Source organism: Eumetopias jubatus, unplaced genomic scaffold, assembly GCF_037043125.1.
Source record: "Eumetopias jubatus isolate StellerSeaLion01/CBP00866 unplaced genomic scaffold, mEumJub1_p1.0 scaffold_12, whole genome shotgun sequence".
NCBI lineage: Eukaryota > Metazoa > Chordata > Mammalia > Carnivora > Otariidae > Eumetopias > Eumetopias jubatus.
The window spans coordinates 37824454-37847931 of NW_028274818.1; the positions used below are offsets into that span (position 1 = coordinate 37824454).

Consider the following 23478-nt stretch of genomic DNA (forward strand, 5'->3'; position numbering starts at 1 on the left):
CTGACTGGGGACAAGAGGGCAGAGTGCAGGGTGTGCAGCAGGCAGAATAACAACCTGCCAAAGATGTCCAACTCCTCATTCCTGGAACTATCAATAGGTCAAGTTACACGGCGAAGAGAAATTGAGGCGGCAGTGGGGTTAAAGCTGCCACTCACCTGACCTTAAAACAAGGAGATTTTCCTCGATTATCTAGGTGAGCCCAATACAATCACAGGCCTCTTTAAACATGGAGGAGGCAGCAGAAGTCAGTGTCAGAATGGTAAGATTTGAGAAAGACTCAATTGGCCACGGGTGGTTCTGAAGATGGAAAAAGGGCCATGAGCCAAGAAATGTAAGCAGCCCCTAGAAGCTCGAAAAGGCCCCAAAATGGATTTGCCTTCAGAGCTTCCAGAAAGGAATTCAGTCCTGGTGAAACCTTAATTTTAGCCCAGTGAGACCCATTTTGGACTTCTGCGCTCCAGAGCTATAAGACAATAAATCCGTGTTGTTTTAAGCCACTAGGTTTATGGTAATTTGTTATAGAAACAACAGAAACTAATATACAGAGCTAATGCAAATAAATACGAATGTACTGTTCTCTCCCTGGGGCTTTAGGGCTTCAGAAGCAGTGCCGAGAGTCACAGTGGGGGCAGCCGTGCTTTTTACGCAAGAGGCTTTAATAAAAGAATGCTTAAAATACCTCTTAAAAGGCACTGGTGTAATAGAGTTTGAGGTCAGACAGAACTTGATCCGGTCTGTTTATCAGCCATGTGATCTTTCCATACTTTCCTTAACTCCCCTGGGACTCAGGTCTTCATCCATCAAAATCAGGATGACCACCTCCCAGGAGGTGAAAGCTCTGAAAATTAAATGGGGCAATGGGGAGGACAGAGCTTAGGCCCGAGGAAGCAGTCAGTAAACAGCTCCTCTTCCAGCCTCCTTCCTTCTACGGAGTCTTCTCCAAAGATTAGGCACAATCACAGAAGATCCTACCTCATTCCCCTCCCCTATAAATGCAAGGATCAAGAGGAGAATCCCACCTCCCTCCATCCACCCAAGAAGTTGGGAGTCAGGCTGAGGCCCCATTCGCTCATTCATTTATTCAACAAATCTTTCTTGCATGGCCAGAGCCAAGACGGTGAGCAAAACGAACCAGTGTCAACCTTCATGGAGCTTACATGGCTAGCAGAACCAACGTTCATCAAATGCCAGGCAAACAAACATGCCGCTCCATCAGGGGTGGCTACAACGGAGAGGTACGCAGGAGGTCAGAGAGGTTTTGGAGAAAACAGCGAGTGAGCTGAGAGCTGAAGAACGATTAGCATTAACTGGATGACAGAGGGAAGACAATTCCAGGCAGAGGGATAAACAGCAAAAAGGCCAGATGGTGGAAGGGAGTGAGGCCTAAATGAAAGAAGGCCAGCGAGGCTGAGCGGCAGACAGAAAGGGGAAGAAGGGAAGGAAGGGGAAGAAAATGACTCTCTGGTTCAATTGGATGGGTGGTGGGTTCCATTCCCCAAAACAGGAAATACTGGAAGAGGGCCACACTGGGAGGGGGAGATCATGAGGTTCAGCTTTGGGTTTAGGGTACCTTTGGGACACCCAAGCAGAGCTACCAGTGGGCATTTGGATATACAGGATATGTAAGTCTGGAGTTTACAGGTAACCTCTAGGCTAGGAGTGTGAACGTGGTGCCGCGCGTGAGCACGCACTGCGGGAAGCAGGGAGGTTGGCCCAGGTGAGACTGCACACCAGAGAGACAAGCGGGCCTCTGGCAAACATTTAGCACCCAAGAGCTGGAAGGAGACTGTGAAGGAGGCCCGAAGGAGCAAGTGGTCTGGGAAGTCAAGTGTTACAAATGACATCACACGAGGGAGCAGAGTGTATCCAAGAGGAAGACCGTAAGACTTCCTAGGATGCCGCCTGACTGATGGGACCCTGCTTGCCTGGCTGCATGACGATCCTGGGGAGGCCTGATGTCCAGGAGGTGAGGCCTATTAGATATTCTACTAGAGGGCCCTGGGAAGTAAGGGACTCAGATATTGAGAGGCTCAACCACCTCCTAGGGAAAAACAAACAGAAGAGCAGAGATCCATTGTATCCAACAGCCTGGCCTCAGAAAGTGGCTCAAACCAGAGCACAGAAAAAAGCAGATCCTGGCCTGGACACGTGCTCTGTCCCCAGACTGGTTAAATATGTATAGCTTTAAAAAGAGGGCAATACTGGAGACCGGACACCAGGGCACAGGGCAGGGGGGCTCCCCCTCTTCCACAGGTACCCAGATGGCAAGGCCCCCGGGCCGGGGCCTCCAGTTACGACAGTGACCGAGCACCGAACTCACTTACGTGGTAAGACTCCTGGACCTTGGACTCTGTCTGTCTCCTTTTCCTGCTCGTCCGCCCGCTCTGAGTTCTCAACCACCTGATCCAACTCCTCACTCAGCTGAAGGGGAAGACAAAGAGGGCGAACCGGTCAGCTACATCAGCCCTGCTAGTTAGGGCTAGAATGAGAAAGCAGAAACTGTCTCTCAATTGACACACACACATACACAGTGTCACATGATGCAGGGTGTGTTATACCAATTCTACAGACGAGGACACTGAGGCTCGGAAAAGTCACGTAACTCCCTGTGTGTTGGTTTCCCAGGGCTGCTGTAACAAAGCATCACAGACAGCGTGGCTCAAAATAACAGAAGTTGATTCCCTCACAGTCCTGGAAACTAGAAATCTGAAATCAAGGTGTTGGCAGGGCTGGTTCCTTCTGAGGGCTGTGAGGAAGAATCTTCTCCATGGCACTCTCCTAGCTTCTGGTAAAGGTGGGCAAGCCTCGGTGTTCCTTGGCCTATAGATGCATCTCATCTCCAATCTCCACCTCCATCTTCACACGGAGTCTCTGTGTGGCTCTGTGTCTCCGCATGGTCATCTTCTTATAAGAACACCATATTGGGTCAGGGCCCACCCTACTCCAGGATGACCTCATCTTAACTAATTACATCTGCAATGACCCTATTTCCAAATAAGGACACTTACTGAGGTACTAGGGGTTACCACTCCTCACACATCTTTTTGGAGGGACACAATTCAACCACGCTTTCCATGGCCAGAGAGCCAGAAGTCAAATCCAAGTTGGTCTAGTTCCAAAGCCTATGATCTTAACGGCTTCCCAGAGGAGGAGGAAACGCAGCTAAGAGTCTGCTGAGAGACAGGAGGAAAACAGTGAAGTTGGTGTCAGAGCTCTCCAGGACTCTGGCTCATGTCCACCGACTCAGGCTGCAAAAGGCAGAACAAAATGGGGAGGGCGGTCCATCCCAGAAACAGATGCTGATTAACAGCCTGGTGGCAGGCAACTTCAGCCTCCCCTCATTGCGTTCTCACCTGGCAAATGGGGGAAATGCCACTGAGAAGGGTAGGGAGCAAAAAGGATACAATGATAACCAACAATTCTCATAGCATTGAGGAGGAAGAGGGCAACAGAGATCAAGACCAGAATTAAGAGGACCTATCACTGAATTAGGAGGGAGGGGAAGGGGATAGCTCTCCTAAGTATTTTCTTAGGTTCACAGTGTCAACACTTAAGGTCGCAAAACATTTTCACTAAAAATTAATCTCCAAGAGACTTAGGTTAAAATAAAACTCTCATGTAGCTACTGGTCTTCCATCTCTCTCTCTTTTTTTTTTAATTTTAGTTTTAAGTAACCTCTACACCCAACATGGAGCTTGAACTTACAATCCCGATATCGAGAGTCACATGATCTACCAACTGAGCCAGCCAAGCGCCTCCATCTTCTTTCTCTGCCTTCACTCCTGCCCCTTAGAATCAGGTAGAACCTCCAGTTTAAAGTCCTCCAAGCTCACAAGAAAACCAACATGTGGGAGAAGGCAGGGAGGCTGGAGAAGACACCATGAGATATGAGAGCAAGAGGTCCCAAGAGTTCTCACTGGCCAAAGAGAAAGCAGGATGTTAGTTCTGGGAAGGCCCAGAGTTCTCTGATCCAAGCCTTACCCAGGTTCGCCCTAACCCAGTTTCCTTCCTGACTACTTGCAGCCATAATGAGCCCACTCCTTGCCTGCCCCATCCCCAAAGCCAAAATCTCCCTTCAGCAAAGAAACTTAACTCAGAGCTAGGTCCACTCTCAGAATGATCCAGGCAAGATAGATCCAGGCCACTCTCTGGGAGGCCTCCTTCTTCTGAACAAAGCAAGAGACAGGGACTTCAAAATGAGCCACTGAAGAAGGTAAGAGGAAGGGTCCTTCCAGTACCTTCCATCTTGGGGTGCCCCCAAATAGAAAGTGACTCCACCTTTGGCCTTGCCGCTGCAAGCAGGATAACTGTCTATATTTTAATAAGCATTTTAGGAGCCCCGCTGGGAAAGGCGATACTGCAGGTTATGTATGGGCAGTGAGCGACGCGATCCTACAAACCAGGACCCCAAAGCTCCCTAGAAGCAGGAGCTGCCCGCACCCTATTAACAAGAGCCCATCATTCACAGAGGGGTCACTCCCTGCCAAGTGCGGAGCTAAGAATTTTCCATATACCAACTCATTGGTATATGAGATAAGGCCTATCATTACCCTCCTTTGCAAATGAAGAAACCCGAAGCTCAGAAAAGTGACTTGACAAATAGCCAGAAGCAGAGCCAGGACAGGAACACGGGCTTTCTGGCCTCAAAATAGTATTTATCCACCATGCTCTACTCCCTATAAACCTGAAAACTTTCAGAGGGAAGTCCTCTAGCGGTATAGAATCTAGAGGCCACAGAATCCACAGCACTGGTTAAAATTCATCTGGCTCCTTTTGGATAAAGGAGAGGGTAGGAGAAATATAGAAATTTGTCCCAAAGTCAGATTCCAGACCAGGTCCTATACTAAAAAATAGCAAGCCTTAGGCAAATCTCATCTTTCAACTTGGCTTCCCACCTTCCACTGTAGGGCGAAGCCATCTGCTTTATCCACACAGTATCATTTGCAAAGGGAGTACATCAATAGTCTGGTCAGTATTGCTCAAGACAGCAGGAAGTACATATGAGGACAGGTAGAATGCTAGACTGATCTGGGAAGTCAGTCTCCATGGAGCACGTAGGACTTAAGATCCCTCCTTGAATGATTGGGGGGGGGGGGGGTGGTGTAATTTTAACCAACGGAGTTTGAGAGAGAGTTAAAGAAAAAGAAACGGTGCGAGAAAGCGGAAAAGGGACAGGAAAGCAGGTGCACATTTGTAAACAGTGAGTTTCCAGTGTGGTTGGAATGTAGGTGGGTGAGAGATAATTGAAGATATGGCTCTGAGCTTTGCAGAGAGCTTTGAAAGCTGCTAAGAAGTTTGGCCTGTTCTGGGTAGATCAAGGGCAGCATCAGGTGTTTGTAGAAAGAGATGTTGTGGGATCAAGGCAGGGCCTCAAAAGGAATCTGCACAGCATGGGAGACACCAAAGGCAGAGGTGCTAACACAGCATCTCACTCAGTTGGCCAGAGCAGACACAGGGACACAAACCTGAGGACTGCAAGATGTGGAACTGACTGAACTTGCAAGTGAGGGGACCACCGTGCGGGGCACAGGGGAGGATGATCTCTAGAGATGACCAGGGTGTAGGACCTGAGAGGAGGAGGAGGAGGGCAGTTCACTAGTTCCGGGGAGTCAGGAGGTCTGAGAGAAAGCTGGAATCGCAGCCTGTAGCTCAGGACAAACAAGAAAGAGACAAAGAGCCGGAGAGTGATATTTAAAGTAGTGGGAGGAGGTGAGACTGTTAAAAACCGAGCCCAGCGAGAAGCACCTGAGTGGCGAAAGCACCTTTGCAAAGTCAGGCGGGCCCCCAAACAAGACATAATTATCTCTTGTCATTTACACCTGCAAGGGGCCACGAGGCCTGGGGCTCAGAGAGGCTAATGCCTCCCGCACATCCGTTCCAGCTGGGAGGAGGGCGCCCGTGCCTCCACTTGTTGCAAAGAACAGCCGAGGTCGAGGTCAAGGCCGGCCGGCGCGCTGCTGCCTGGGTCCGAGGCCGCTTTAATCATTCACCTGCTGGTTACGGGTCGCGGCTCCTCCGGGGCCCCGGCTCCATCCCGCGCCGGCGGCATCCGGGGGAGGCTCGGCGTCCCGCTTCCTTCCTGCTCCGCCGCTCCTCTGCACGCGGGGATCCCTCCCCCCCGCCGCACTCCGCGGAAAGCGCACTCGACCCACCGGGACGCCCCCCGTACCCCACTCGCCCAGACCCCGGGACCCCGCTCCTGCGCCCCACGGGAAACTTTGCTTCCGCCCCCCACTGCCTTGTACCTCCTGGTAGGATGTGGAGAGCTCCTGCCGGATCATGGCACTGACCCGAGCTAAGGTACACCTGAGACCGCTACGGCCCGGGAGAAGCGGCGGGGCGAGGACTGCGGCCGCAGCGCCTGAAGCTGCCGGCTCCGCGAGGCTAAACCGGTTCGGAGGTGCGGCCCCGAGACCAGGCGGGGCGGCACTCGGCGCATGAGCCTCGCTCCCGCTGGAGCCGCGGAAGGTTGCTGGGAAATGTAGTTCCGGGCGAGAGGCACCTCTCAGCAACTCCGGAGCGGCAAAGCCTGCGCGCTCCCCAAAGCCACGTTTAAGCCAGGCGTTAGACTCACGTGCTCTCTTCATCTCCCACTTCCTCTTGTTTGTCAGAGGAGGAGGGACGGAGAAAATGAGTGGAAAGTGGAATAAAGAGGTCAGGTCAGACGAGTGGGAGAGCCTAATCTATAACTGCAAGAGGCAGTCTGGTGGATTATAACCATTAATAAATGTCTGCAGAGCACTTTGTATATTACAAAGCACTTTCATTCATATTATGCCCTTGATCTTGCAAGGAACCCTGGGAGCCGTAAGTTTTGCTCCCTGTCTTACAGATAAAGAAACTGAGATACCTTGTTTCGGAAAGGATTTGGGCAGGGCAGTAATGAAGTGTTTTTTCGTTTCGTTTTGTTTTGAAATGAAGATTAATCCAGGAAGAGACTACAGAATCCAAGTACTTTCCATTATTCCTACGGCAGACAGCTGGGAGTCAGGACCTCTAGTTTCTTGTCCTGGCTCTGCCCCTCTCCCGCAGGTCTTTTTTTTTTCTTTTTTTTAAGCTTTTATTTATTTGAGAGAGGGAGCACAAGCGGGGAGGAGGGGCAGAGGGAGAAGCAGGCTCCCCTTGGGCAGGGAGTCCAATGCCGGGCTCCTTCCTAGAACCCCAGGATCATGACCTGAGCTGAAGGCAGAAGCTTGACCGACCGAGCCACCCAGGTGCTCCTCCCGCAAGTCTTGTAATACTCTGAGCCCTCCTCTCTATGCCTAAACCCTGCCCTGCTCACAGGGCCTTACTGAGAGCCTAAACAGGATCATGCAGCAAAACCCAAAAGCTCTGTTCCCCCGCAGAAGAAGCCTCCTGTCCTGAATGTGGTGGAGAACATGGTGTTCGCCTTGTAGCAGTGTGGATCTGAGGACCGCATCTTCCCATCCTCCCACTGCGCGAACGGCATTCTGTCTGGCCACCCCCGGCTGATTAGTGGTGAGGCAAAGAGAGGTCGCTTATGCTTTGGTGAATGCTGCTCTGTGTCCTGGGCAGCTGCAGCTCTGCAAGCCCCTGCAAGCAGGCCCCTCGGGGCTCTTCCCTCTTCAGCAGCAACCACAGTAGTACCAACCACATCAAAGCCCCCTGGACCTCCAGAGTATTGGTAGAGGGAGGCCTCCCTCGCCTCTTCTGACCACCCTCGACCATATATATAGCACCTAACATATTGTATGTACTCAACAATTTTCAATATATGAATGCAACACTTATTCCAGCCATTTAACAGTTGCTTGCAAATACAAATGACAACAAACAACTCATTAGATTCTTAGCTGTATGAATGCAAGCCTGGTTGATAGAACAGGTCACACAATTCATAGAATTTTAGAGCTGGAAAGAACCAGAAAAATCTAGTCCAGCCCTATCGATCCTCTCTACTCTTTGTTGCTTTGACCAAACTGGAAAATTACAGAGTCCCACATTTGAAGGAGATCCTAGTACAATATTTAACATGGTTTTAACAAATATAGCACTGGGCACTGGGATACAGAAACAAATGGGGTACTCCCAGGTCCTTGCCCTTCTGGCTCTTCCATGCTAGAGTGGAGAAGCCATGAGCACATAAATAGACATTTCTGTACCAGCTGTTCCCAAGTCCTCTCCTCCCGTTCTCTCACGAGCACACACGAATCAGGCTTTCAGCCTCTCCACTCTACTGAAATATGTTTGTCAAGGTCACAAGTGACCTCAGAGTTGTCAAATCAGATGTCCATTTCCCCAAGCTTCTCTTTTTTGGATGAGTTTTGTTTTGTTTTTTTAGGAGAGTTGTAACACAATGTTACATTATTTTTAGCTGTACAACATAGTGACTCAAGGAGTTTATAGGTTATGCTGTGCTCACAAGTGTAGCTACCATCTGTCACCATACAATGCGATTACAAGATCATTGATTATATTCCCTTATGCTGTGCCTTTTCTTCCAGTGGCTCATTCATTCCATAACTGCATCTCCCACTCCCCTTCCCCCATTTTGTCCATCCTCCCTGGCAACCGTCAGTTTGTTCTCTGTACTTATAGGTCTGATTCTGCTTTTTGTTTATTCACTTGTTTTGTTATCTATCCTCTTTCTTGATCTGTCAGCTGGCTTGGCCTCAGCTGAGCCTCTCCTCCCTGTCTCCTTTCCTCCTCTGGCTTCCAGGACCCCACATGCCTCCCTTTGCCTCCCCTCTCACTCAAAGCTCCTTCTCAGCCTCCTTTGCTGGTTTTTCCTCATCCCCTCAATTCTCCAAGATGGCATTCCCAAACCAGGTCTCTGATCTCCCTTCAACTCACTCCCTGGGGGCTAATGAAATGGGCTCCTCTCTAGGCTCATGGTTTGACTTACCATCTAGATCCCAAAGATTCTGGTTATGGGTCGAATTGTGTCCTTCAAAAAGGTATGTTGAAGTCCTAACCCTTGGTACCTCAGATTGTGACCTCATTTGGAAATAGATTGTTGCAGATGTATTAGATAAAATGAGGTCATTCTAAGTAAGGTGATCCCTTCATCTATTATGACTCACGTCCTTACACAACGATGGAAGCCGATGTGAAGGTAGACACACAGGGAGAATGCCCTGTTATGGCAACAGCAGAGAGCACAATGATACAGCTGCCCGCCAAGCTGGCGTTAATCATTCACCTGCCACTTACAGTTGAAAAAAAAAACTTTCACATAGGAAAGAAAGAAAGGAAGAAAAAAAAGGAAAGGAAAGGAAAGAAAAACCCAGCCACAGGGTTTCCACTGAATTTAGTCAAGAGGAAGCCCTGCTGGGCGATTGGAGGGGATCAGGGCAAGGGAGAAGCCAGGGTTTTTCTTTTCCTTGCTCCCTGTTCCTGGCAGTGTCCCTTCCATGGTTCCAGCCCAATGCAAAGGGTTTTTGTGGCTCTAGCTTCAGCTAGGTGACCCAGGCTCCCAGACTCTCATACCACCTCCTGCTCCCTTCTAAGGGTAGGATGGTGTTACTCTCCTGCCGTTTCTAATCTTCTGGTTACCTCAGGGATTCTTCTCAGCCTCCCTCGTCCCCTGTGCAACCAACTGTCTTATTACAAGTCATTTTGTTTCTCTTCAGATAATTTGTATTCTGCTTTCAGGTAACTGATTCATTTGGGAAAATGAATCTGAGTTGAAGTAGGGAAGGGCAATCAGAGGAATGCCTAGAAAAATCCAAGGGCATATGAGCATGCTATTGCATCATAGATTTATACTCAGTGTCTCAGGGAGAGGAAGCTAGATCTGATCAGTAGAAATTATAGGGAGTATCTTTTGGCTCAAAGAAGTTACTAACAAATAGAACTGTAGAGAGAGAAAGGGCTCAAGCAGAGAAGTAGCACACTGTATGTCAGGGATGTTATTAAGGAACATGATGCATCAGGAAGGGGATGATATTCTATTCAAGGACTTAGAAGGGCCTCTTCTAACCCGGAGATCCTGTGACCCAGTGTAACATAGATTCTGCATGCTGCAGCTTATACAGACTCTCACATCCATGATCATTTTTAGTTTCAGCACAATACCATCAAGGAGGCAGGCTGGTGTGTTAGTAATACGGAAACTGAGATTCAGAGGGTTTGTGATGGATCCTGTTCAGGTCGCTGTGTACTAGAAGCTCAGTCTGTTGCATGGATGAAATGTATGAAAATTTGGTGCAGTCACTGAGGGCAGGTGTAGCCTGATGGTTAAGGGAAGACGCTGGGAGGCGGCCTGGGCTTGAATCTTAGCTCTACCACCCACCCGTGACCAAGGTATTTAAAGTCTTTGTACTTCAGTTTCATTGTCTGTAAAAATGAGCAATAATACTAGTTCTTACTTCATAGAGTGAAAGCAAGGATTAAATGAGTTAATACTTGTGAAAGTGCTGAGCCAGGGCTTGGCACACAGTAAACTCTTCTTTGGTTTCCTTTGCCAGTACTCCCACCCACAATATGTTGGCAGGGCCCAAGAACTCAGTCCTTGGTCCCTCCATCTTCCTCTCTACCTGCATGTCCTTGATGATCTCATCCTTTCCGTGGCTTTTTTTTTTAACTTTTTAATTTTATTTTATTTTATTTTATTTATTTGAGAGAGAGAGAGCACACGAGCCGGGGTGGCGGACCAGAGGGAGGAGAAGCAGGCTCCCCGAGGAGCAGGGAGCCCAATGCAGGGCTCAATCCCAAGACACTGGGATCATGACCTGAGCCGAAGGCAGACGCTTAACCGACTGAGCCACCCAGGCGCCCCCATTCTGTGGCTTTAAATACAATCTACATGCCAAGGATTCCATGATTTATATCACTCGCCTGGAAACTCTTCCTTCAAATCCAGACTCATATAGCCAACTGTCAATTTGATACTTCTACTTTGATATCTAGGTGTTCTCAAACCGACCAAGCCTGATCTTGAGTTTCTCCCCCCAAACCTGCTCTTCTCACCATCTCTCCTTATCTCAGTAAGTGGCAACTCCATGCATATGGTTACCAAGGCCAAAACCCTCTGGGTCATCCTTGACTCTGTTCTATCTCCCTGACCTCCTGTCTCCTCTCGTTTGTCAGCAAATCCTGCCAGCCACACCCTCGAAACACATCTGAGACCCACCCGCTGCTCACCACCTCCCTTGCTAGCACTCTGGGGCAAGCCACCATCACCTCTCGCCTGGATCACTGGATTACTGCAGTGGCTCCCCCTGCTTTAGTCTGTCCTCAACACCACAGAGTCATTCCACTAACATTTTAACTCATTCCTCTCTTCCATTCAGTAAGCATAAAAGCCAAAATCCTTTAAAAATGAGCTGTGAGGCCCCACGAGACCTGTCCACCACCTCCATTCCCTTTAACCTTGACCTCCCAGACTTCATCTCCCACACCTCTTCCCTCCCACTGTTCTCCAGCAAGCAGGACACTGTCCTTCCTCAACATGTATGTGGCCATCTTTCCTTTTGCAGAGAATGTCCTCCCCTCCTAGCTACCTCCCTCACTCCCTATTATACAAATACCACCTTCTCAGTGGGACCTCCCCTGGTCACCCTGTTGTTTGTTTGCTTATTTATTTTGTAAGATTTATTTTAGGGAGAGACAAAGAGAGAGCACAAGCAGAGGGAAAGAATCTCAAGCAGACTGCCCACCAAGCCCAGCTGGGGCTCTCCCACTACCCATGAGATCATGACCTGAACTGACTCTGAGCCCAACTCTCAACCTACTGAGCCACCCAGGAGCCCCTGGTCAGCCTATTTAAAATTGCAGCTCTCTATTCCTTTGCCCTGCTTTATTTTTCTCCCCGGTATTCATCACCATCTAACACACAACGGTATGTATCTTTGTCTATTTCTCCCATAGAATGTAAGCTCATGGAATGTAAACTCCATGGGGGCGCTGATCCCTTGTTCAGCGATGTATTCCCAGTGACCTGATACATGGAGAGGCATAAGTATTTGCTGAATAAATTATTGAAGGAGTCTTTGCACAAATGTTAGCCTTTATTATTTCAGTGCAGATCTGTGCCATGCCCTACCCTTTGCAAAAATTCCTTTGGGGACACAACTGGAAAGAAAAAGAAATCAGCCTATTAAAAAGATTTTTATTTTTAAGTAACCTCTACACCCAACTTACCTCCCCTCCCCCCCGATCAAGAGTCGCATGCTCCACGACTGAGCCAGCCAGGAGCCCCAGAAGTAAGACGGAATGAATAAAGCTGGGGTCTTGGTTTACAAATATATCTTCCTAGGTGCTGGAGTGTGGAGCTGTGTCCCCCACGTACCTACTACAGAACTGCTGTCACATACGTAGCTCTCTGCACAACCTCCAGTCCCAGGCCGCGGAGTCAGGCGCTCCAGCGGCGCGGTCCCGAGGGGGCGGGGAGGGGGCGGGGGGGCGGGGTTTCGGGGCCGCAGGGCGGGAGCGCGGGCCCCCTGCCGCCCCGGCCACCCGGCCCTGCTCGGCGCGCGCACCATGGCGGGCCCCGCGTCGCGGCGGCGGTGGCGGCGGCTGGCAGCGCTGGCCTTGCTGCTGGCGCTGGCCCCGGGGCCGCCCGCAGCCTGGGCCGGGCAGGCGCCGCGCCCCGCCGAGCGGGGGCCCCCGGTGCGGCTCTTCACGGAGGAGGAGCTGGCCCGCTACGGCGGGGAGGAGGTGAGCGGACGGGAGGCCTCGAGGGGAGGCGCGGGCTCCGAGCTGGGCGCCAGGCCTGCGGGCTTCCTCTCTCCGGGCCGAAGGCCGCGCAGGGATCCGGGGAGTCCTCCCGCGTCGGGGCGCCCCGCTCAGCCCCTGCACCGAGCCCGCCCGCCCCGTCCCGCCCCGCGCTGCGCCCTGCCTTCCGGCGAACTGCCCCCTTGAGACGCGTTTCGGCTGGTGATCCGTCCACGAACCTCGGAACTTTGGGGGGTTTTTAATGTTAGAATCAGCTGGGGGCAAACACTTCTGCCTACTCTTTGGGGTGAGTGGCGGGGGAGGGAGAGAGGTAAGTAAAACCTGTGGGGCAGGCCCAGGGATGATCCAGGCTTCCCTGCACTTTGTTTTCCTGCCCCGACTCCTCAAACCCACTTTTAGTGTCTGGGCTCTTGGCTGAGCAGGAGGTTGGGGAGAGGGCCGAGGGGGAGACCGGTTAGAGACAAAGACACCCACCCCCCCCAACACACCCACATCAGTCAGCAGTCTGGAGGTGTCCAGGAAACTCCTCACATTCCCTGGTCCATTTGGGCTGCTGGGGTCCAGTGTGATGCCTGCGGAGAGTGGGAATAAGATGCTGCACGTCACAGCAGAAGGACCATAACGGGGCCGATCTGGGAAGAGAGGGGGACAGTTTGATGGGGAAATCACCGTACCATAGCGTGTCAGCATTAATGGGAACGGACATCCTGCTTTTACACACGGGGGAAACTGAGGCATGCCACCAGCTAGGGCCAGAATGAGGAAGGGACCAGTGTCCTCCTGTTAAAATCCTCCAGCCTGGGATCCCTAACCCTAAGTTAGCTAGACTGGGTTTGAAGGGGGGGGCGGGGGTCAGAAACTTGGTCCTTAGGCAGTGATGGCTGGTTTGAATATCACTGTAAAGAGACGTTGGTTAGAAGCCTGAGTGGAAGAGAACACAGAAGGAGGGAGACAAGGATGTGACTAGATGTTAAGGGACACATCTTTAAGGGCCGAAGGGAACCGGATGATACAGGATCCAGGAATCGGTGCAGAAAAGAGTTAACATAACAAGCCTACTCCCTTAGAAAGGCCTGCTGGCAAGAGTGGCTGTTGGCTGATATCTGGAATTCCAGGGTGTTCCACACTTCCCTGAGGGATGAGGGTGGCTCAATCTGGGCTCTTTAGACAGTGTGTTTATGTTGAACACTGCTAGGCAGAGAGGGCCTACATGGCTAGCTGCCAGTAAAAACCTTGGGCTCTGAGTCTCTAATGGGTAGAGACTCTAATGTTCTGGGCAGAAACATCGCACACGTGTTGCTGCGTTGTGGTGTTCGCTGGTGGAAGAGAGCTGTGTGTGACCCCTCATGGGAAAGACAGAGCACAAGGAAATCCGCCCATGGATTCCTCTAGACTCTGCCTGTGTCCTTTTCTCTTACCACCTGACTGTGAATCCTTCTGTATGGCTGTCATAAATCTGAGCTCTGAGTACAACTGTATGCTGAGTTCTGTGAGTCCTTAAAGTGAATCTTCAAACATGGGGGCGAACTTGCAGACCCCCAGCACAGAACCCAAGAGACAGCGTTCAAGGTCGAGGGTACTTGCAACAACAGCTCCAGGGGCTGCAGGATGACAATGGAGGAGAGACCCTTGTTTTTTTATGCTGACATTATTGGTACTTAACTAAGGGAAGCAAAGAGGGAAGCTTGAGGGGGGAACAGGTTAAAGGGAGAAATGTTTTGGGTGTCTATAAGCAGAGAGAGGAAGAGAGTCAGGTAGGAGAGGGGCCGTTGAATGCAGCTGAGTAGAGCTGTGCTGTGCTCTGACCCACCCTAGACGGTTCTGGTTTGTGCCTGTTGTCTGGGAAGAATTACTAATAGCACCCCCTTCACTCTCAGAAGTGTCACTGTTTGTATAATACATTATACGGTACCCTAGTTAGAGCTTTATACCTTTGGATCATGCCCGGCTACCACTCCCTGTTCTTTGGGCAGGGAGTTCTTTGGAGTCTCATTTTTTTTTTTCCATCTGTAAGATGCTTTTATCAGTCAGGGGTCCACCCCAAACAGAAACAATAGGAGATAACGTATTTGGTTTATGGCAAGGAATCGGTTTATATGATCATAGGCACTGGTCAGGCAAGCCTGAAGTCCATCGAGCAGGCCAAAAACCCCTGGGCAGTAGCTGATGCCCCAGCCTACCAGATGAATTTCTTCTTCTGCAGGGAAACCTCAGTTCTGTTAAGGCCTTTCAACTGATGCAGTTAGGCCCACCCAGATTATTCAGGGTAATCTCCTTCATATTAAGTCAACTCGTTGTAGATGTTAATCACATCCACAGAATATCTTCAGAGCAACACCCAGGTACTGTAGTTGATCAAAGTTGGCATGTAAAACTGACCATCCTAATGGCTATCACAAGAGTTCCTACTCTATATAGGGGTTGTGTGAGGACTAAATGAGATGGTGATAAGCAAAGTGAGTAGGATAGGCCTGCAGTAATCTTAGCACAGTAAGCCTTAATAAATCTTAGCTGCTATTTTTGTTAATTATTAAAGTTATAAGCAAGAGGCAGTATAACAGGTCCATAATCCTCTTAGGCAATTCAAAAATCAAGCTCTGAAACCAGAAGGATTTTTGTTTTTGTTTTTAAGATTTTATTTTTAAGTAATCTCTATGCCCAACGTGGAGCTTGAATTTACAAACGCAAGATCAAGAGTTGCATGCTCTGCCAAATGAGCCAGCCAGGTGCCTCAGAAGGTTTGTTTTGTTTTTGTTTTTTAAATAAGTCATTTAATAGCAAAACCCAACCTGCTCTGAACCCCTTTGGTAACAGAGCCTTGCCAGAACTGACATGAGTCTATTTATAATCTTCATGTGTTGTACTTAGTGTGAATATTCATGATCATGCTTTACTGTGGAAATATTCATATAATCGATTATGGGGTGCTGCCTCGGACTTCCATAGGGAAGATGAGGTGAAATTGAGGATTCTCTTTGGTTCAGAGGGGATGTCATCCTCCACCCTCCTAGTGCAACACGATTTTTGCCATCCTCAGAAAATATGTTTTCTGCCTTAATTGCATTGGAGGATCCCAAGGGCAGAGAAGGTCACCCTGCCTGCCCCCACACCCACCTGATTTCTGGGCCTGGGACCAGATGTATGTATTAAACTTTTATAAATAGCGCTAACTCTGTCAGGCACTGTCCTAACCACTTTAAAGCACCAACTCATTTAATGGCAACCATAGCCCCATGCGGTGGGTGCTATTACCGCATTTTTTCAGAGGAGGAAGGAGGCTTGGGGAGGTTAAGTAACTTGCCCAAGGTTACACAGCTAGGGAGTTATAGAGGTGAACCAGGTGCTGCTCCCTCAGGCTTCTGCAAGGAAAATGAACTACCCAGAGCCCCCCTCTCCATCGCTTCAGGCAGTGACCTGCTCCAGGGATTTACCGGTTCCAAGAAGAAGGTATCAGAGTGCAAGCATGCCCAGAAATGTAGTTCAGCTTCTGGAGTTTATTTAGTGTGACTCTGGACCCTGAGCTTGCCATGGCCCCCTAGGCTTCACAGTTATTCTTTGTAGATGGAATTTGTCTATGCTTAGTGCCAGCTCTCCTTGGAAATCTGTGCTAAGGTGGGGAGGTGGACAGGGTGACATTTGTTTTCTGCTTTTCTAAACTTAATGATAGTGAAGAGTAAGACTGTACTTCCTCCAGAAAGATCATTCTGGACAGAAAGAATATACAGACAGTGAAGGCAGTGGGGTAGAGAATGGTGAATAAAGAGGTGAAACCACCCTCTCTAATCATGCAGTCAAGCGACTGTAGATGTCTGGCTGTGTCAAGGAATACATTCTGCATCTTCCCCCAGTACACACACACACAACGAAAGTTCTATGAAACAATGCTTATTCTTACTATGTGTGATACACTCTGATATTTTCTATTTTCTGTTCTATTTTAAACTTTTCCTGCTTCATTAAAAAAATTGGTTAGTAAATCACTAAATTAATCCATGATGCATTAATAGGTTACCGATGCCAACTGCAATCAGAAACTAACCTGGCCTTAGATCCTCCGAGGGCCCCGTTATTTCTGCAGAAGAAAACACCCCTCTTTGCCAGTGAGGACCTTTGGCTCTGTCCCCAGCCCCTGGTGCAAGGTCTGAGGTTGGAGGCTCAGGGGCCCGCCTTCCTGCCTGCACCCAGGCTCCAGGCCTCTCCCTCCCAGCTGTGGAAGAGGCCCTCCTTCCACCACCCTGCTGCCTTGTCTGCCTTTCTGTGGTCATTCTCATGGCACTGTCCTGGCCCCTCGTGACAATAGGTCGGGAGGATGGCCAGACGGTAAGGCAAGCCCGGACCCCAGGGAGAAAGGCCTCATTTATGCAGGTCTCATTTATGCAGATGGTTCCCATGGTTCCCGTCTATCTGGGTGCCTTTGGCCCACCCCCTGTGTCTCACCTGGTGGTCCTGAGTCTTGTGGATGAATTTCCCAGGCCACCCTCGCCCTCTCCTGGTCCCAGGCAACTGCGCTGTCCTCATGCTGTGTGCCCCCTGGTGGGGCAGGCCAGGGAGTGGAATGAACTTGGGTTAGAAGGCTCCAGTCTCCAGAGACTGCTCTAATTCCCGCTGGGACTCTGGGCAAGTCTCCTAATTCCCTGGCCTGGAGAGCAGCATCTGTAAAATGAAGGTGTTGGATAATCTTCAAGACCCTTTCAGTTTTAACTTAAAATTCCTCTAGAATCCTTATCTGTCACTTGGGAATTACATTTTTTTCTATCTTTCCTTTGGGAAGATCTCCAGTCTTCTTCCACTTGGTTATCTGATTCCTCTTTGATCTTACAACTTTCAAAATCTAGAGAAGGATCCAGGTAACTAACATTTATTTCCCCAAACTGCTGAGTGCTTCATATCTCTTGCCTTTGGTTAATCCTCACAACAGCCCAGTAAAGTGGATACTTGTATTATCTTCTTATTACAGAGGAGAAAACTGAGGCACAGAGAGGTTAAGTAATTTGCCCAAGGCAACACAGCTTATAAGCGGTGGCTCAAACCCAGGTCTGTTTGACTTGAGCACTTGTGCTTGGAACAGCCCACCATGGTGACTCCTCCTTGGGGCTCCTGGAAAAAGACAGACCTCCTGCTGTTACTTCAGACCTGCTGTGCAGATAAAAAAAAGCAAAAACAGTGAAACATCCTTCCAGGTGGATGAGAGGCTGCGGGAGCACGGTGTGAAGCTGGTGATGAGCATGTGTGTTTTATCGTGTCTCCATGGACATTTCTATTTCAGAGTCAGCATTTCTGCTCCCAAGACTTCCACTCACCCTCTGTCTGCTCAGTTGCCACACCTCTGGGGCCTGGAAACCATGGCCACTGCTGTGCTGTCCGTGGACACCCAGCTCCACAGGCCAGGAACAACCCCCCAGCCTCACCCCCAGCACACTTGACATTTAACCGATAAGGCCATTCCTCTCTGTGGAACGCCTGTAGCACCGTTTCTTGCTACCCCTTTGCTAGGACTTCCTCTTTGCCCTGACACCTTCAATGTATAGTTTCACGGGGAGATAAATATTTAACTGTTGAAGAAATTGAGAGTGTTAGTGATAAGATGCATGTGGTTGTATTTTATGTAGGTGAAGGTCATGTTTCTAGACACAAGAAAGGAATAACATATCAAAGGAAAAGCAACAATGGAAAATATGACAAAATGCCATGGGTGAAATTATAACTGTTAATATATTGTTTAAGCTGAAATAATATATAACCCCACTTGATAAGCAATTGAAGTCAAGAAATAAATAATCACAGTGAAAGAAAGGCCATTAAAAAAAAATGCAGGCTGCTGGCTGATTAAACCATACCTTTTAAAATAACCCATTTTGGGGTGCCTGGCTGACTCAGTAGGTAGAACACACAACTCTTGATCTTGGAGGTTAGTTCAAGCCGCACATGGGTGTAGAGATTACTTAAAAATAAAATCTTTAAAAAAAAATTAAAATAAAATAACTCTTAGTTGAAGTGGAGCAAATGTCCACCAAGTCAGCAGAAGTTCTAGGGACTGTCTGGAGCTGATAGAGAATGTAATAACCAATTGTTTACTGAGCTCCTGTGCTGGGCCTACCGTGTGCTCACAGATGCTGTGCCCTTCAGCGTGCCTGCGAGGTCAGTGGGTGTTAGCCATCTGTAACAGAGAAACTGAGGCCTGTGAAGTTATGGGGCACTGAGATACATTTCCTCAGCCAGGTCGCTTACCTTCTCTGAGCCCCAGCCCCTCTCTCTGTGAAACTTGACCTTAAGCCCCACGAGGGCAAGAACCTTAGGGCCGACGCCTAGAGAAGACCAAGCAGTGTGGTCTTGGAGATCCAGAGATCCCTGTGCACCCAGCTCAACGACCCCTTCACCCCAGCCTAGGAGCTGACTATTGGTGTCCCCGTACCCCCCAGCGGGGCTGAGACAAAGGTGGCCTGGGCTTGCATGTCCTAGAACTGGAACTGTGACAGTCGCCCCAGCCCGAGTCCACCTTGATGGAAGTTAGAAAATCCATGCCATCTGTTTTTGTGTTGTTCTCTTTGGTGGCGGGGGGAGGGGGGAGTAGGAATTTGAAGGTAATATTTTATCCCTACGAATATAGCCAAAAATACACTATGAGACTGACTCACTGTTAGTACTTTGGGGAAACAGCATTGCTTGTATATTTCTAGCGCTGTAAATGGTTTTTTGAAGAACTGGTTAAATTTTTAATAAAAGCGATTACGTTGTTCATTTACTTTGGTCCAGGAATTCCATATATTCCATGCCTCAAGGAGATAACTCACCAAATTATAAAGTAGCTTATAGAAAGATATTCATAATCCTGCCACTTATGGTTTTAAGGAATTGGAAGGAACCTAAATACCCAAAATAGAAGAAGAGCTAAACCAACAGGTACACAGTATTGCTAATATAAAATAAAGCTGTGTGAGTGACAACCATTTTGGTTATTTCAATACATGGGAATGTTTATACGAAGCAATATTACGTGTAAGAAGCAAAATATAAAAGTGATCATTTATACTGATTGCATCCACATAGGTACACTGACCAAGATGAAAGGAAATTTGGGTTGATTTAAATAATTCACCATTGAATTTTTATCTATGCAGATTTGCTTCAGTCCCTGGGATTTTTTTTTTTTTTCCACAGAAGGGTATTGCCATGGGCTTGTCATGATACTTTGTCAGCTTTCCAAAGTTTGTGAGTGGACATGACATTGGGCAGATAGGGACAAGCTCCTGATAGGGATGAGGGAAGGCTGCCTTGTACCTTCACCTGCTGCTGTCTGCACAGCCCGTGGTGGGAAGAGATGTCACTAACTAGGGCTGGAGGAGCGGAGATCTTGGGCTCTCACCAACAGCTTCTCTCCTGCTTTTTAGGAGGATCAGCCCATCTACATGGCAGTGAAAGGCGTGGTGTTTGATGTCACTTCTGGAAAGGGTAAGTGGCTCAGCTTTATGAAAAATCCTTACTTCTGGGGAGCTCGGCAGCTGGAGTGGACACTGGATGTGTGAAGAAGGGAGGGGACGCTGGCCAGGTCCTTTTCCTTCAGATTGAGTTAACAATCTTTGTCAGTGTTGTACCTCCACAGTGTTTTTCTAATTATGTATGCTTATGCTCAAAAACCTTCCATGGCTCCCTGCTGCCTATGGCACCAAATTCCAACTTGATGATTTATCACGGTTGAAGCAGTGAGAGGAAAAGCGTTGCTTTGCAAGGTGTTGGGATCATAGAACAGGATAGAACATTTTAATGCCTCTTCATGGTTTCTCTAGTGGTAATTACAGATCATATCATGGAGGTAGTTATGGTTCATTGTGTATCTGATACCAAACAAAAGATGTTGAACGGAGTAGACTTGGCTTCCACCAACATTTAAGAAGACTGAACATTCTTCCTATTTGCATTTTAAATATTTTAAAAGATTGTTTTCATTCTGTATTTTTAAAAAATCACCTCTCAGTCCAGCATGTGTGACTTATTCCATACTCTGAATTAGTGGAACCCAGACTGATGGCAGGGGGTGGCTTATTGGGCTTCATGTCTTCACTGCTTCCCCTCTCCTTGGGCCTGGAGGCTTCTTCAGCATTGGATTGGGTCTCAGAAGCCCCCTTCCCTGCCACGTACAGGCTCCTCACTGCTTCGCATGCACATACACACTCACATCTTCTTTTTTTTGTTGTTGTAGAGTTTTATGGACGAGGAGCCCCCTACAATGCCTTGACTGGGAAGGACTCCACCAGAGGGGTGGCCAAGATGTCCCTTGATCCCGCAGACCTCACCCATGACACTGTGAGCCAAATTATGAGCCTTTGTCAAAAGGTTCCACCCCCCATTGGCCATGGCCTTTCTTACCCCTAGGCAATAGCAAAGCTTCCTAATTAGCCTATTGAAGTCCCAGTCCACTCAGTGTGACCAACTCTTTTCTTGAAATAGAGATCTTACTATGCCACTCCTACTCAAAAACCTTCCATAACTCCCCAGTGCCCATAGAGTCAAGTCCAAGCTCTCGTGAACCTGGTGATCAAACTCAATGATCTTCACAATTTGGCTCCAACCTGCCTTGGCAGCCCCATCCCCCTTGCAGTCTGCACCCGCCACCCCCAGCCTCACAGGTTTGCTGTTGGTTTCAGACACCCACTCCCCAGGCCGCTCCAGGCATGAACAGGGTTGAGGAGCAGAGTATCCCCATGTTCATATTTCTGTGAAAGAGAGAAAACAGCATTGGCAAAAGCCATTTGAGGTCCTCAGTAATCCCGACAGGGGGGCTGGCATTCACCCCAGTTGCGCTCAGATGAGTCAAACTCATAAACCACAACATTACAGAAACATTCAGGAGTCAAGGAAGAGGAAGGGTGTATGAATCTATAGTGGGAGGGGGGGTAGAGAGCCATGAAAGGGAGGTGGGTGCAGACTGCGTAGAGTGTACCCCACCCTGCCCCAGGCTGGGTGTTCGCTGGAGTCTTGAATTTCTACATCAGTCAAAGAGTAAATGGTGCCCCCCACCATCCCCCTACACACAGACACACGGGGCTGGCTTTTGAAAAGTCAGTTGGTTAGTTGAGATACTTTTTCGCCAGCATTAGGGGTGTGGGGGGAGGAGGGCGGGGTGGAGAGAGTTCAGTGCGAGGCATGACTCACTCATCCCACCCGCCCCCCCACATCCCCCGTGTTGCTTGGGCTTTTCTCCCCAAGACGGGCCTCACGGCCGAGGAGCTGAAATCCCTGGACAATGTCTTCACCAAAGTCTACAAAGCCAAGTATCCCATCGTGGGCTACACGGCCCGGAGGATTCTCAATGAGGATGGCAGCCCCAACCTGGACTTCAAGCCTGAAGACCAGCCCCATTTTGACACAAAAGACGAGTTTTGATGTTCCATCCCTGGGGGAGGGGTGGTGTTCCTGATTGCAGGGGGCAGGGAAGACCCTCAGCTGCCAAATCTCCTGTGAAACAGGCTACCCAAGCCTCTGGGCACCCGGACCCAAATAAAGCAGATGTTGAACCTGGAACCCTAATGCCTGTTATTGTCCTTGGTTGAGTGTTCTGTCGCCGTGGCATCCCACCCGCACACCGGCCAGGCTGGTAAGGATGGCAGAGTGGGGAGCCCCCTCCGGGTCACTGTTGGCTCTCTGGGCAGTAGAACTACAAGTGACTTACTTCCTCTTTAGATTTCTATTTTCCTGTACTTGCCAGATTTCCTGTGACCATGTTTACTTTAGAATAAGCACAAAAATAAACTTCGTATTTTCACAAGGGAAGAATTCTTCCCCGCATGCTCTCTCCTTGAAGCCTCCTCTGCTCTACGGGATGGGGCAGCCTTGTGCGTGGGCCTCCCCCTTCACAGTCCTGCCTTCAGTATCCCCATCCGTGAGGGGCCATCCCTAAGATGGCAGGAATGGGGAGGATGCACAGGAGCGGCAGGGGATGGTGAAAGGGGTGTTAGAGGGGCTGGCTTGGCGCTACCACCAGGAGAGAGTGACCGCGTGACTCAGCTTCAGCCCCATCAGCGGCTGGGAAGTGGTGCCAAGGGCCGTGTGGCCAGGGCCCAGCCTGGAGGTCATCCCAAGCATGGTAAAGCCCATGCAACACACTGGACTCAGGTCAGATTTCATAAGGATTTCATCCATTTTGAGGGGGGATTTAGTTCCCTCTAAGGGACATTGGCCATGTCTGAAGACATTTTTATATTTTTGGTTGTCACAGCTGTAGGATTCTACTGGTGTCTAGTGTTAAACTTCCTACAATGCACAGGTCAGCCCTCCCTCCCCGGACAAAGAATTATCTGGCCCAAAAAGTCACATGGGCGGAGGTTGAGAAACCCTGCGTTAGACTCATCCTGGAAATTTTATAGTAGAGATGAATTTCTTTGACATAAAATAAATAGCAACTACTCCCAAGAGAGAATTTTTACATCAAGCAGAAGAATCTCCTAAGGTGACTATTCAAAATGCTGATTCTGGGTCCCACCCCCAGGGCTCATGATTCCATATTTCTAGAACATGGCCTGGGAATTGCATTTTTAGTGAGCACCCCCCCCCCCCGGGGAGACTGTGATATGGATGGGCTCAGATATACTTTAAGAAACACTACCTTCTGCCTCACCCTTCACCTCAGGGAGAACCCAGCCAGAGCCTTGCTGAGGACCAGGTTTGAGCTCTGCCTTATTCTTTTGTGTGTCCGGACTAGAGATTCTCCTGGTGCACTCCTGGGTCCCACTCAGAAGCTGAGAGCTTGGTGGCCATCCACGCAAGAGTAATGGGCCTGGAACTTATCAGACAGGACCCTTTGGCCTGGAATTCAGAAAGTCCTTCATGTGGCCAAGGTAGTCT

The 23478-nt window shown here is 49.2% G+C and overlaps 2 protein-coding genes across 9 annotated transcripts in view; one reads left to right on the forward strand and one right to left on the reverse strand.

Moving 5' to 3' along the window:
- PACC1 (proton activated chloride channel 1) overlaps positions 1–6517 on the reverse strand; it is a 37410-nt gene extending 30893 nt beyond the window's left edge. For 3 of the 8 annotated variants that reach the window (XM_088016954.1, XM_088016953.1, XM_088016958.1), the window contains exons 1-2: positions 6246–6381; positions 2325–2421 (exon numbers count right to left, since the gene is read on the reverse strand). In XM_088016954.1, coding sequence (XP_087873080.1) covers positions 2325–2421; positions 6246–6281 — 133 coding nt within the window. In that variant the 5' untranslated portion in view covers positions 6282–6381. Of the gene's footprint in view, positions 1–679; positions 833–2324; positions 2422–3008; positions 3171–6245 lie in introns of those variants that run through there. The other 5 variants (XM_088016955.1, XM_028125799.2, XM_088016959.1 and 2 more) reach the window with 5 other exon arrangements.
- Positions 6518–12408: 5891 nt separating this feature from the next.
- Positions 12409–22158, forward strand: NENF (neudesin neurotrophic factor). The gene is made up of 4 exons (XM_028125809.2): positions 12409–12621; positions 20028–20088; positions 20837–20940; positions 21844–22158. Exons 1-4 carry the CDS (start codon positions 12445–12447, stop codon positions 22018–22020), a joined length of 519 nt encoding a protein of 172 aa, XP_027981610.1. The 5' UTR covers positions 12409–12444; the 3' UTR covers positions 22021–22158.
- Positions 22159–23478: the final 1320 nt, after the last annotated feature.

Bases quoted from the DNA above. Each gene is read 5' to 3' on its own strand.
- NENF (XM_028125809.2), top strand. From the start codon at position 12,445: ATGGCGGGCCCCGCGTCGCGGCGGCGGTGGCGGCGGCTGGCAGCGCTG. The intron at 12,622-20,027 runs GTGAGCGGACGG...CCTGCTTTTTAG, and splicing joins CCCGCTACGGCGGGGAGGAG to GAGGATCAGCCCATCTACAT. The intron at 20,089-20,836 runs GTAAGTGGCTCA...TTGTTGTTGTAG, and splicing joins TGATGTCACTTCTGGAAAGG to AGTTTTATGGACGAGGAGCC.